The 15,605-nt window shown below is 37.4% G+C and overlaps 1 protein-coding gene across 1 annotated transcript; it reads left to right on the top strand.

Moving 5' to 3' along the window:
- The first annotated feature begins 5,719 nt into the window (after positions 1-5,719).
- Positions 5,720-15,355, top strand: LOC109852439 (mucin-19-like). Its single transcript, XM_020423608.1, has 10 exons — positions 5,720-6,193; positions 7,358-7,501; positions 7,604-7,749; positions 7,933-8,105; positions 8,204-8,474; positions 8,640-8,762; positions 8,894-9,064; positions 9,139-9,299; positions 9,410-9,660; positions 9,855-15,355. The coding sequence occupies exons 1-10, from the start codon at positions 6,133-6,135 to the stop codon at positions 14,153-14,155; spliced, it is 5,802 nt and encodes a 1,933-aa protein (XP_020279197.1). The 5' UTR covers positions 5,720-6,132; the 3' UTR covers positions 14,156-15,355.
- Positions 15,356-15,605: the final 250 nt, after the last annotated feature.

Genomic DNA, 15,605 nt, shown 5'->3' with positions numbered 1-15,605 from the left:
AAAAAAAAAATCGCGTCAGTTGAGAATAAAAAATAAAGATACATGTGCACATGTATTTTTATTTGAATTTTTGTGTACGTGCGTATTTTTAAAGTGTATCTTTTGTAAAAAAAAAAATCATTGTGAAAACTTTCTGCTGCTCTCACATCAGTTTGAATACCAGCAATCGATAGTAAAGAAACGACGAGAAAATATCTTTTGTAGCTCTCTCTCTCTCTCTATTTTACTTTTTATTGATAAATGTGGTCATTTTATTTCTAGAATTATTATTAGAATATTAAGTAAAAAACATTTTTTTAATATATCAATGTTTTATTTGTTTAAAATTAAACATAAGTATATTAGTTTGCTTATTGTTATATTTTTTTCATATTATTTTACTATTTTAATTGTTCAAATCTGATGTAAAGATCAAACAATGAGAGTTTTACGAAAAAAATTTGGATTACAATAAAACATTATTTTAAATATACAATTGTTGGTCACAATTAGTTAATTAATCGTAGTTTGTTTATTTAAAAAATATTGCAATACAATTGACAAGAGCAGTCGTAACGTTTCGTAGTCAAAGCGTTGAACAAAAACCTTCATCATCGAGCCGAAAGAATTTTACTTGAGGCGAAAAAAGGATCCATTGTGTGGGATCCGATAGGTCCTTGACACAATTAATCCCTTGTAGGTGGAACTGGGCAAATTTCGACACTACTTTTGCCAAACTCGCTTATCGCCGGCGCTTACTAACAATTCGTTTACGTCAATTAGCGACGTATCGGAACGAATGGATTTATTTTCAGCTTCCTTTAAAGGTGCCGGGACGAGGTTCGTGCAGAATGGGTTCTTACAAAGTAAATCACTTGAGAAGGTCGGCGACATTATTCATCGGATTATATGTAATATCGTTGTCGTGCGACGTAAGCACGACAACAAACTGTAACAACAATTGTCGAAAGAGAAAGAACCTCGGGAGAGCGGATGGTCTAGTTGAAATCTTGAAGTGAACGCTCTGACAAAATCAGATTGCAGATAATGGCGAAAATTATATGTCACACATTGTGTTTAAGAAGAAAAAAATTTAGACTGTCTAAGGATACGCGGATGTGTCAGCGTTCGTCTTAAAAGGAAGCGAGAACAGACAGGATGTGTCTACTTTCCCGAGAGAAAAAAAAATTATGTTCCGCGTAACCTAACTTGGATCCAATTGGACCAACCGACGACGCGCCTCGAGCTGTGATGGCGAAAGTGTAATAGTTTGCTCCAATTTCCCCGAGGCTGCGTTTATCGAATGTTACACCCACGTCTCTTAACGTATTTATTCTCTTTATATCCTTCACGAGTCCGTTAATCTTCAAATTTTCCAAATTGATATTGTCTTCCTATTTACAAGCAATTGTTTTTTTTTTTTCAATATAGTTCTCTTTCCACAGAATTTTTCCTCAAATAAATAAATTTTCTTCTGAAAAAAAAACGTCGGATTTCACACTTTACAAATATCGTCGACAACTAATTTTGTTTAACGCAGAAAGCTCGGCTTAAAAACGACTTAATAAAATCTAGAGTTTTCGACTTCCTAGAATTAATTTCTTTCAAACTAGTAGTTTTCATTGCTAACAAACTGGTAAGCGTAAAAACGAGCGTAGTTTCCATAGCCCGGCGATTTCCTTTAGGCGTTCCGACGTAATCATGTCGATATGTCGCCCGGGGCACTTTGCGTTTCAATATCGGCCGAAAAATCGAACCCATATAAATCGACCTGACGTGTGCGAAAGGAAAAGGCTACATACAAACTGTCGAACACGTAGCCTCGTTCGCTGGTTTATGACTTTTTTTTTTTTTCAAATGACGATTTGATATAGAAAACGATTATACGGGTAATAGTAATTTGTTTCGATTAAATCTTCACTTGAAAATCTAATCAACGGGGTTAATATCTTTCGTTACGTTTGAATCTTTAATAACGCCGATTGCGAAAAGAAATGTTCAGCTATTGACGTAGTGGTGCGTGTCATCGACAACTTGCAGCGCGATATTTCAAACGACATGACACGAAGAAGCCGGACACAGAAAGAGACTTTCGGCGAATTCGCCAACTTGGACCGAAAACAGGTGTGTCTGGTCTTGTCTGTAACCGGACGAATAAGAAACGGGGTGTTCCGCGGAGTGACGTAATTCTGGAGAAAGCGGACGCGTGCGTGGACCGCATGTGTGCTCCGTAAAAAAGAGCAAAGGGTCTGTAATCTCCGCACACTCTCGTACAATCTTTCAATTACTTGAAGACAATTATTTGAGCTACGGAGCTGTCGCGTGTATTTCTGGATATATATAAAATAACGCGAAGCGCGCAACACCGGGGTGCGAGACGCGCATCGAAGACGCCTTCAATGACGTCGCGTGGCAGGAATCCTCGCGGCAACAGATAATTTACCGCGTTCCATGCACATTCGTATTATGCATATTACAACGCGATAATTGCTTGTATGGAATTCTATTAAGCACTTGATTACGATGATTTGTCTCGTAATTTTTCTCGGACGGTTAGCGTATCCTTTTAATGAAGAGGAGGATCGGAAAAGGTTGCGTTACGTGCATGAAATAAATCCGTGAAAGTGCGCTTGTCCGGAAAACGAGATGTACGACGATTTTTTTTTTCGATGGATGGGAAATTGTTTTGAGTAACGGTGTTCTCGAAGGTCGACTAACAAAATTGTCGTCGTTGCGATTATTTGCAACGTATAGATAAAAATTAGTTGTAACGGAGACTGAAATTTCTCTGTCTTGATTGATTTCCGGATCGTAGAAGTCGAGGCTGAAGAAATTTATCGTCATTAGAGAGACTTCGCAGATTTTCTGTAAATTAACGGTGTTATGTACATAGTTTTTTTTTTTATCGAAAACTGTCATGTAATATCGTTAATTAACGAGATCCTATACCGAAGTGAAGAGCTTATTTACTGTTGCACGACAGTGCGATATAATTGCAAAATGATCGATCGAAGTCGATAGCGGATCACTTGTCGCGGTAAAGAAACACGCTCGCGGTTACGCCCGCAGGCTTTACCGTAAAACGCCATAAAGATACTTACGTAAAAGAAGACAATGACATATTGCTACCGTAAAACATGTCGTCGCGATCATTTTTCTTCTCTCTTTTTCTTTCCAAAGATAACAGTTATTTATTTGTAGCATGAATAATAAATTCATCTTTTTTTTAAGTTTAAGTTTGGAAGAGAAGATTTCGATTTAGATGCGAAAAATTCGGATTACAATACTTTGGCCTCGCTTGGTAATTACAAATATATGCTGAAATTTTATTAAAAAAATAAATATGCAATTACAATATTTTTTAGTATTTGTAATAATTTGTTTAATGAAACATGTTTGCGTTTTCTTAAAAGTGTCCTTCGTAATTTTAGAATAAAAACTTATTTTTAGATCTTAATGCTCATTTAATTACGATTATATAAACCTTAATTCCTTGCATGTTGGCTTATATCTAATTGTTTCCTCAAAGAATTTTGGTTTGTGTCGGTGAACAAAAAGAAGACCTCGACGTATTTGTGTCATTACGAGTTTTTCTCACGAATTGTGTGACTCGATTGTGCGTTCCAATTTTGTCCTTATTAGTAGACTGGAAAAAAAAACCAGATGTCCTATGACTGATAAACCGGTTTTTAATAATTACCTCTTGATTAAAAAAAATTTCTTGTATGTGTGAAATAATTTTAAAATTTGTAAAAAACTATATCTGTATTTCAATAGATTTGATGTGAGATGGTTAAAAATAATATGGCGATCGCAAAGTCTGCATTCTATGAAAATGCAGTGCGTTAACGTATGATTCAAAAAACTAAATTAGATTGGCCCGGTATTCTCTCGCAGCCTAAGTGCTACGAGCAGGAAGGTCCCGAGTTCTCGAATCCACACTTTCGGATTTTTCCGGACCGGTCTCTTTCGGCCAAATTTACTGACTTAAATGTGCGAACTGAATCGGATCGTTTCACAAATGCTACAGCTTTGATATACAACAAAAAACAAAGTTAAATGTACAAGATGACATGCATAATTTTTGAATTCGTTACTCCACGTCTACAATGCAACGCGCGTCATGCTGAATTCTAGGATACCATACGCGCGTCATTCCGCAGTTGTCAGCGCTCGATTGTAAAAAGACTTGGCACGCCTTACTAGAACGCAATTGTTTCCTTTTCGAGTGGCGGCTGCTTTTGTTTTTACGAGTGCTGTAATTTTCTAACAGGATCCTTTCCCTCACATCGTCGTTTCGCTGCAGAAATGTGCGAGACCATCGCACGCAATTGCACCAGATCGCCCGCAGCATCCAAAGTAAAGCGAAGCGTCCTCGCTAATTGTCACTTCGTTCTTCCTTGAACAATATAACTTACGGGTTTTTAGCTAAGAATATTAAGTTGATCGAGAGAATATAAGTTATAAATAACTTTTAAATTATTCACATGTAAAGTCAAGATTTCCGCGTGTGCTTTTCTGATTACGTAAACCTCTCGTTGCAAATTACTCGAGCTAAAATTACGAATACTACGAAGAGGAATAAATGTGAGAAAAATGCGATCATAAATTTAGATAATCAATGAAAGTATTAAAAAGCGGCAGCGCGTTACATCGCGCGAGTGCGTTCTTTGAATTAAGACAATTTATTATTTTTTATTGTAACAATAAAATGATCGTTTTATTCGCTGACAAACGTGACGCAACGTATAGAAATTGCCGCAGAGTTGGCACATCGACAGATCGAACTTACTGTTGATTCATTCGGCAGTTCTTTTGGTTGGTCAGCACGCACGCTTCGAGTTGAACAATTTCAGGCATTCAACTGTCGCCTTTGCTACAAAGTTTCTCACGATCAAACGGCGATGACAAAGACAAATTGCGATTTCGCTGGAAACGTGCAACGTTACAGCAAAATTCGATGTAGGTCGTCGTAAATGTTTTTTATTTACATTTACATATATGTTAATATAAAGAGTTTAAAAAAGACACCTTGCGGTATAAAAATTCGTTTACGAAAGAGCTTCTATGGTTAGATTTTGTTTGTTTTTCTCTTCAAAGAAACAAATGCCGCTATGATGACAAAAGTTCATCGAAATTGACGTGTTTCCGATGGAGTGTAAAAAAAAAAAAAAAAAAAAAATAGATTCAGTGATGTAATCGTCGAAGAGTTAAAGAGGGTCTCATCATCGATTAGCATACGTCAATGATTAATATTGCAACGCGGATGCCAAGTCCGCGGATATGCTGCATAAGCGAGTAAACTCAAGTTGCATAGGGAGTTATACAGCAGTACATAGTTCGACATAATAAACACGCACGGCGCGACATTTCAGATGCATCGCAGATGCATCCGAGATCTTTTGATGCTCGAATTTTTCAAAACGTTTTTTTTTTTTTTTTTTTTTTTTTTTATCGAGATCGCAATCTCGGAAGCAACTCGAAGTATTCGATCATCGAGAGAGAAATCCCGTTTTTTTGTTACGTAAACTTACATAAATTGCAATTGAAAAAAAAAAAACATATTTTAATGTAAAAATTTATTTCTGATTTATTCTGACAGTGATTGAACGGCCAATCGTCATTAGCGTGACTCATTTCTGATATTCAACAACTTAGTCACTCAAGTTGTCAGAAAGATCTACTCTGCTCTGTCTTCGTGTGGATCATACACCAAGTTGCCCCGATCTGGGGCAGTGCGTGCACTCGCGATCAAGCGATCCATCGATCCCGATGGCCTCCGGTGTCACTCCCTCTTTTTTCGCTTCTCCTCCGCTCGTGCTCTCTCGAGGTACCTTCCCTTTCGATCTTTGGTCCTCACTACCATCCGGTTAAGATCGGCAAGGTTTACTAAGACAGCACACGTCTTCTGAAACTTCAGTACAAAACGCGCGCTCGAACTCGAAAGATCTTGAAGTCTCCTTCACTCGATGAAGAGAGAGAAACAGAGAGGGTGAAAAAATCTGAGAAAGGAAAACCCGATTAACTCATGCAGATTAATTCTCGATGCAATGCTCAACAGTTCAAATGTGATTTCATTTCGGTCCTCAAAATTTGACTGTGGTTTACCGCAATTTTAGTGTTTGTTTAATCAGGGGGTGAGAAGCGCGCAATATGTGGGGCCGAAAAATTCTTCTAGTGTTATTCGCGCTTACAGCGCTCGGAATAACGACGAGTAAGTAAGAATTAATAAAAGAGTGTTTTTCTAAGTGTGACTTCGTTAATTAAAAAAATCCGTTAGTATATTGTAGAGATATACAATATTTTATGACGTTTTTTTGATTGCTCATATTAAGTCTCTCTGTTATAAATTTAAATTAAATTTATTTTTTAACGAAATCTTATATAAAAAGAAAGCAGAACGAAATTATAAAACAATTATAGCAAAATTATTGTGCATTAACATATTATTAATTCGTTCATTCTTAATTAATTATTTCGTGCAAAAGAAACCGAGAACTTGAAAGCGAAATTATAGCTCTTGTAACTGGTATCTGTAAGAGAGACATACATACCTTATTAAGGGTTAAATAGCACACATCGGCGTGCGATGCGTAAAGCGATCTTCTACCGATTACATTATACATGTATCGGATACACTACGTTCTTTAAGGTCGAATTATGCCACGTGCAACTGAAGCAATCATCCTTACAAGGATGATGCTATTTATGTCGTCAATTGCGTGTAAATTATTTATTTATTTATTTTTTTAAAAGTATATATTCGATCATATTTAATTCGTATCTTGCTAAGATTATAAGAGAAATCTGCGTTGAAGCTGCGTTGAAGCTTCAAACATAAATTAATGATAAAACAAGATTTTAGTACATCATTAGAAAACTTTATCGTTTAACACACAGATCTGTTCAGCTTCATTTTTATTTTCACAAATATATAATTTTTATACTCACATTACATTAATGTTCAGTTGAACTCGCTAAGTGACATTTCGAATATCTCCATCTCAGAAGCAGTGTTTATAATATATGAAAAAACTTTACGAGCGTCACGCTATTTTATGCAACGTTACGCTCAATTATTCGCGCGATAATTGCAAATAGTTGGTAAGTTAATGTATCCGGGACCGGCGATTGTGGCAATATAAAAGCCGCTTCTGATCCTTCTCTCAATCCTTCGCGCGCGCTTCTTTCTTTTAAAGAGAATAAACAACGAGTTTGCGTGACTATGCAAACGACTAGTATAGTAACAATCACATGGCGCACTTGCGATCGGTCGATGATGTCAACCGTTGAAATTTCCACAACGAACGTGCGCGTCTTCACGTAGAGACGCGTTCTTTCCATAACGAAACACAAACATTTGTTTCAATATTTGCAGAATGTCCGAAAAGGAAAACGTCACCTATCAGAGAAATTTTCTGTTACACTTCCACCTTCAACGTGCAGTTGCTAGCTGACTCCGTATGCAGCTGCACCACTTTGGTGCATCAAAATCATGATGTGCGAAATCTCTCTATTTCCGGTAAGTATAAATTACGAGTATAGTAGAAGTATATATATATATATATATATATATATATATACAATGAAATATATATATTAATAACAAATGATATTGTTTTAGACATTACTGATTTGCGGAAATCCTTGAAAGAGATGCATCCTTCCCTCCAGTTTATAATTTCTATATTTGATCCCGCAAAAACACTCGTAAGTTCCGCGATGATACGACAAGAAGCTCTCGCTCGGATTCTTGCTGTCATAAAAGAGGTTCGGTATCTGCTAGTTTTATTTATTTTGATTTATTTTATTTATGTTTAAAAAATTGAATAATTCGAAGGTCGAACGTGATATAATTGGAACTGGAAGTAAATTCTGATTTAAATAGTGATGTTACATCATGTATAAGTATGCGAGCAATGTTACCAAAAAAAAGTTATCTATTTTTTTTAGGTAGACGGTGTGGAGATGAATATAACGGCGGGTTCTAAGGAACGTCTTTATAATTTTGTAAAAAGTTTGAAAGACGAAATGATCCGAAAGTCTTACGACAAGAGGATTTTCCTATCATTGCCTACTAAATCAGGAGACATAGCCAAACAGTTTGACCTTAAAAAACTTGTAAAGTAAGATCTTTGTAATATCTTGTTTAATTTTTATACGCACTATATACATATATAGTTTTGTCACAAATATTTATACCTTCTGGATTTCTCTTTATCAGGTATATTGATATATTTACGCTGCCAACGGACTACATGACAGACGAAGACAGTGCTTTTGTCACCTTTCACCCTTCGCGTTTGATGGGACTGTTCGATATGCTCAACCCAGACAGTTTGATAGACCTGATAAGTGGATTGGGAGTACCTAAGCAGAAGATTTTAATGACTTTACCGGCCAATGCATACAAATTTGCTTTGAAATACAAAGACGAAAACGCTCCTAGATCGGAAACTTCGGAAAAAGAGCCTGTACCGATCGATCGTAAACAGGTGTGATATAACAATATGCTTTTTTTCTTTTTTTTTTTATCATTTCAACATTATATAATTAACATTAAGAAAAATGAGTAAATTTGTTGAGAATTACTATTATTTAATAATAATTTAACTAAATTTTAATTAAATTATTTTCGAACTAATCAATCTCTATCGTAGCTTTGTAAAACTTTGAAAAACGGAAACTGGACCGTTGAACGAGATGAAGATCTTACGGCACCATACACATTTCAAAACAAAACATGGATTGCTTTCGAGGATAAAATTTCAGTTGGAATAAAGGTTTGTAAAAAGTTAAATATTTGCACGTAAAAATTTAATGATATGTCGCACTTAGATTATATTATATTCAATATTTGTTTAATTTAATTTTCAAAAAAAATGTTGTTTTTCTGACAAAAACTTAATTTTAGGGAAAATATGTGTTGTTGCGGGATTTGGCAGGATTGGGAGTGCGACATATAGAAAACGATACGAAGACCGAATGCGAAACTCCGCTCACGCAAGAAATTTTTCATTCCTTCACGGAGTTCAACAGAAAAACGAGGCAAGCTGTGCTCAGTGCGCTGGAAGATGAACTTCATGTACGTAAAGTTAGTCTTTTTTTTTGTGTCAGAATATTTCGTACTTTTGCAAAATAATTTGTTCGACATTTCAGCAAACTCAGTTTTCGTATCCGAATCAAGCGACAACGTCTAGCTTTCGTGTTGTTCGTGTAGTAGATACGCAGGGGCATATCCGAGCTGTACGCGAGAGCACACAAACCGAGTTTGTTTGTAGGAGACAAGGCTACTTTGTTCATCCTAAGAGTTGTAATAGGTATTGATAATAGTAATATAAATTATTTATCGTCATTAAAATATATTTAGAAATCAGAATATAAATATAAGAACGAATATCGATGTCACTATGTATTTAATCGTTCGTAGATTCTATCGTTGCGTGAAGTTTAATCAAGAGGTGGAAAATTATTCCGTTTTCGAATTCGATTGTCCGGCCGGCTTGTCGTTTGACGAGCGCACAGAAGTTTGTGTTTGGCCTGGCTCTTTGCCTCAAGGTTCACCGTGTCCTGGTAGCAGCGAGATTGCTCCCGTTGCTCCAAAGAGATTCGAATGTTCTAAATCTGGTTACTATGCGGATCCACAAAACTGCCGATGGTTCTTTTCTTGCATGGATTTAGGTATGTCATAATTAATACGTCATGAAATACATATTGTTCGAAATTGCATAATTAAAGAAAATATTATAATTAAAGAAATTTATTAAACATTATTCTTATCATTCTAGCCACTCATGTAATTATCTCTAAGTTTTTCTTTAATAAATAAAACGAAGAGAGAAATTTTTATAACAAGATATAATTATCTTCAACAGGTGGACCGGAATTAATGGCGTTTGAATTTCGCTGTCCGTACGGTTTGGTTTTTGATGAGCAAAAATTAGTATGCGAATGGCCCTGGTTGGTTCCAGCTTGCTCAGAGTCCGGATCGGCTTACACTAGAACAGAATACGATTACAGAGGACATTCAGCAGGCACTTCTCCCGGATTCGGTGGCGGTAGTTACGTAACTGGTAGTCTACCGGAATATTCTGTCACAGGTGGAACTGATTACTCCAACGTAGACTATTCTAAAACTACCAATACCGGTATCCATGGAGTAAATTACTTCGGATCCACCGCAGGACACATCGGTGGACACACTGGCACTTCAGATTCTGTAGGATTATCTCATGGTCAAGCTAGTGTTGATTATACTCAATCATCTGGATACAGAGGATCCTCTATACCGACATACTACGGATCATCTGACATTGGTTCGGTATCTCCTAGTATAATCAGTGGAGGACAAAGTAACACGAGATATTCAACATCGAGTGACAAAGTTAACAGTGGACATACTATATCCACTCATCAAATTGGCACAGGATATGCAAACACTGGATCACTGGGAGGAATTGTTACGGGTTTCTCTGGATCAACGGTTCAAGACTATTCCGGAAGTACTAACGGAAGTCATCATTTCTTGGGCGAACACGTAACTTATTCAGGGGCACCTGTATCGGATTATTCTAGTCCTGGAGGAGGATACACAGGATACACAGGAAGCGTCGGTGTAACTAATTCAATAGTAGATACGGCTAGTCATTTAAAACCAGGAACAAACTATTTCGGATCTACAGGACAGTCCGGATCATCTGTCGGTGTCTACGCAGGATCTACTCCTAAGTATTCTGATTCGAGTTTATACAAAGGTTCCGACGTATTTAACGTCGGCGGTCATTCAACTTCTAATGTCTACTCGGGAGCGACCGAACGTCGGCCATCGCATGGTGCAACATTTGGAGTTAACTCTTATCCTGGAACTATCGGCGGTATTGATTTTACCGGATCGATTAATAAAGAATACACAGGATCGAATACGCAAGTATATGGAGATACAAGCGGTGCAGGATATTCTAAAACTGCGGGCGCAGGTAGTTCTACTGGATTTGGTGTAAATTTGTCAACTAACACTGGAATACATTCAACACTGCACAGTTCGACAAGCTCAGATCGAGTCACGGGAACTGATTTCATCAGTGGCTCTTCAAAATACGGATTAACTTCAGGAATTTCCACTATCTCAGGTCATAGTGGTAGTGCGACTGCTGACAGCGATCATTTTATAAGCGGTAGTACAGCATCTTCGGGAACAACAAATACAGGAATAAGATATAACAATGAGGATGGATATACAATTCCGGTATTTATACAACATGGAGAACCGATCTATCCCTTACCTGGAACTGGAGTGAGAGATCATACTGGAACGACTGGAGCAGGTGGAATCAGCGTAACAAATGCGAGACCTAATTTTAATATCAGTATTTTTGGCAATGAAATCCCTACTGGCTACAATATTCAGAAAGGAACTACTAATACAATTTTGACTGGAAGTAGTATACAAGAAGGTATTTTTACCGGCGACTCTTATACGGGAACTGCTTTTAGTCACGGAAACATTCCTGGAGCAGTGTCAAATCCTTCTGTTAATCAAGGTGCTGTTTTAACCGGAGGAACTCAACCCGGCTATGTTGTGACTTCTTCCGGAACATCTGGATATGTTACTGGAGACGGAGTGAAGACTGTAGATGGCGGATCAGCTAGTTTAGGAACATTAACATATGGGACACCAACGCCTGCAATTTCATTAACAGGTCCGTCAACACCCGGCACCGTTTTGAAACATGATATCACCCCGGGTGTTATTATTTCTGGACAAACTGCTCCTGGAATATCTGTAGGATATTCTACTCAACCAGGAATTATTAAGAGTTCAACTGGTCCACAATCAACCTATCACGGTATTGGCGGTATCAATACTGTTACGGGAGGATCAGTAACTTCAAACAACATTCAGAGTGGAGGAGTACTGTCTACGAATCTTCGAGATTATAAAACCGATGAGGGTCATAGCACTGCTACATTTAATGTCGCTTACGATACCAACAAGTATTTGGAAAAAGATATTCCAGACTATAGACCAACTAGTGCAACTCTTCCCGATATTATCGTACCTGGAGGTAGGATAGAAGGTGGTGGAGGTGTTGTTAGTTCTACTTTAGCTCCAGATCGTGTCGCTACTGCAGTGTCAGGATATTCTCCGACCAAATCGGCTGTCTTTACTCCAAGTGGATTTACGAAGACCGGTCCAACTAGAACAGGTATAACCACTGCTATTCTCGGAGGTGGTGGCAGCTATTCTATAAGCACAGGTGATCGTCGGCCTACTTTCAATCCCGAAAATATCAGTGAGAAAGCATTCGAAGGAAATGTTGCTGGATATACTAAGACATCATCTATTAATAATGCTGCTGGCAGTGTATCCGCTACTTTGACACCAACCAGTTATTCCTCAACAGTTGCGCCAGGTGGTAGCGTCTCACAATCAGTTCCTTCTGGATATTCGTATCCCAAGCCAACTGTTCAATTGGGAACCAGTGGTGTAACATTCCCTTCATCGTCGATTTCACCGATTAGAGATTATTCACCGGTTACGACGCCAACGCCATTTGGAAAAATCGACGGATCATCGGATAATGTGTTCGGATTTAAGATACCTACTGTGTCAACTGACCGCCGCGTACCAATATCGACGATCACGCCTACGATTTATACCACCAAATATCCAGACACTTATAAATCGACCCTTTATGAAGCAGCCATCCCGTCAACCGTATCGACCGTCAAGCCTCTTATTGACACCGATTACAAAACTGTAGTTTCCACGAATATTCCGGTATCAATATCGACCGATGATCGCTTCATTCAACAAACTGACATTTCGCAAACTGGTTCGATAGCCACGTCTAGTATCGGTGTTGGAAAAGTACCTTCCCAACGTCCTGTTTTCTCGACGGTTTCGACCGGCCAGAAAGACTACACTTCTTTTACTTCACGTCCAATAAGCTCAGAATATCTTCCTGCAAAACCGAGTAAGTCCGGTACGGCCACTTCTACCACGAAGTATGACATACCTGCGGTGACTCAGCAACCAGAGCTCGGAGTAACGTACAAGAAACCATCATCAGTTCATGAAGGTCCTTTTTCGGTCATATTGCCTACTACGTTCAGACCTTCCGATGTGTATTATCCTGATCAAGGATTTACATCCCCGTCTTCCGTAGAAACCACTCCAAGCGGTGGTTCTCCGATAAACTTGGATATTACGAGAGACAAAATTGACAAGTTAATTACTAATTACGACAGAGGCACTGTCAAATACACGCCGAGCGTGTACGATGACTTTACAAGCTCAGGATTTGATTCAACCAAGACCTTCTCCTCGTCATCATCGTCACCCTCGAAGTCTTCGTTTTCTGTGAAAACCGGCGGCACTCTTGGCGTTACAACACCTAGTTTCAGTCCGATATTGTCGTATGAAGTCACCACGAAGTCTCCCGAAGGCAAGGGCAAAGTTATCGTCAAATGGAGCGATCTTCATCCACTTCTTCTAGGCAAACTCGGAGCGGAGTGCACGTGCAAAGCTGATCCTTTTGCTACTCTTCGAGGTCCGATAAGAAAGTTAATTGATTCTTCGAGAGGAAAAGTGGATCTAGCCAACTACGACGAGTCTGAAATCTACGTCGATCTTGAGAACGACAGTGGTTCCAAAGAGAACGATTATATTACTGATTATGGTCATTCATCGCCGCAGCCGTATAAGCTTAGTCCGCTTAAGACGACAAGCGTCACGACGGGCTCAACGAAACTGCCATCGTCGTCTTATTTATCTGTGCCTTCAACGACTCTTAGTTCGAGATATTTCGATATTTCTACTGGAACATTCGGAAAAGCTGATGAAGAATCTTCTAGATTGCAGATTGATGTTCGAACTGGCAAGAAATTAACAGACATTAATACTTCACTGAGCACTTCTGATGAAAGAAGAGAAGAAGAAGATGATGATCCTGATCAAATTATTGACGGTGCGACCAATTGCGCCAGACCAGGTCTTTTCAGACACCCAAGTCTCTGTAACAAGTTTTACGCTTGCCATTGGGATCAATGGAAGAAGAAGTTCACACTCCACATCTTTAATTGTCCAATTCATCTGACATTCGATTCAAGTGCGAGCGCATGCAATTGGCCGAGTAAAGGCCCAACTTGCCAAGCCGACAATTTATTAGTTTGAACTTGTTAGACACTTATTATCGCTCAATATCTCAGCGCGCCTTTTTTATATTTACATAACATTAATTTTTTTAATCTCTTGTATATAACAACAAACAATAAATTAATGTTCTTCTTGTTTTTAAAATTTGCGGCTTAAAAATGAATTTTTACTCAAACAATGAGATGTTGCAAGTAATTCTTAAACGAGAGATCTACTTTTACTTTCACGCAAACCGGTTTCTCGGTCTTGGAGATCGATTGATACTTTTGTTTTGAGTTGATCTTGAAACCCAAATTCTTTTTCCATTTGCATTGAATAGCACTGATCAAGAAACACAGTAGTACCTCGCGCCAACGAAGTCGCGCTCGAACGGCGCGAGGCACTCGTTCCTCTTGTACGCGAAATTCATGCGATTGAGAAGTGAAAAAATTTTCATGGATCAATATCTCAAGAATGATTAAACCGATCAATTTTTTACGTTTTTAAAGACACGTGATTACAGTAAAGTCACGTGTTGTTTTTCCTCTTCTTTCTGTCACGCGATTTTGCTTTAATCGCGTTTTTCAAGACACGTGACACGTGACTGAAGTGAAGTCACGTTACTTTAATCACGTGTTGTTTTTTACTCCACCTTTTCTCTATTTTTCGAGTTTGATTTCTATGCGTTATTTCTGACACTTCTCATAAGTGTATTATATGGTTTGTAAATATCACATCGCAATGAATTCTTTAGTGTCGTGGAGTAAAATTGTGGAAAAGTTTACGTTTGTTGAGACGTAAGGTGGAGGCCAAATTCAAGGTAATCAAGTTGCGGACTGTGGGAAAGCGTTGGCAAAGTGAAAGTACTTCGCGTTTATCGAAACTGCAAAAACAAAAAAACAAAAAATTGTCGATCATCATCAACGTGTGCGTATATATATTTTTGTACGTGATAAAATTTATATACATATATGTAAATATATTAAGTAAAATTTCTAAAAATTATGAAACACATTAGTTGCGTGAAAAGCGTAAGAAAAATATCAAGCTATGTGCTTTCTTAATGTATATGTATATAATATTATATACATATTACATACATGTTTGTTTTAATTGCTTATCATTTTTTTCGTAATGATATCCAAACATATAAAATATTATTTATTCGTCATTTATAAAGAAAGTTTAGCGATAAGTAGTCAGTATATATAACGTTAGTTCTCATTTTTTCTTACAAGTCGAACAAAACTTTTGTTTGTCAAATAATCTATTGTAAAGTATTTTAGAAATATTAAATTCGTGAATAAAACATATTTTTGTTGAGTAATCTTACCTTGTTTTTATATATTAAGAAATAGTTGTAAAGTTCTAGAAACTTTTTTTTTGCAAAAATAACAATATCAAGGTAAAAAAACATATTTTATCCTCCTCTCTCTTTATGTTTCAATAGATATTTTATTAAACATTTATTATTTTTGAAATAAAAAAT

This window comes from Pseudomyrmex gracilis, unplaced genomic scaffold (assembly GCF_002006095.1).
Source record: "Pseudomyrmex gracilis isolate BER0280 unplaced genomic scaffold, ASM200609v1 scaffold_1, whole genome shotgun sequence".
NCBI lineage: Eukaryota > Metazoa > Arthropoda > Insecta > Hymenoptera > Formicidae > Pseudomyrmex > Pseudomyrmex gracilis.
The sequence above is the reverse complement of the archived record's forward strand: the minus strand, read 5'-3'. Positions and strand labels throughout refer to the sequence as shown.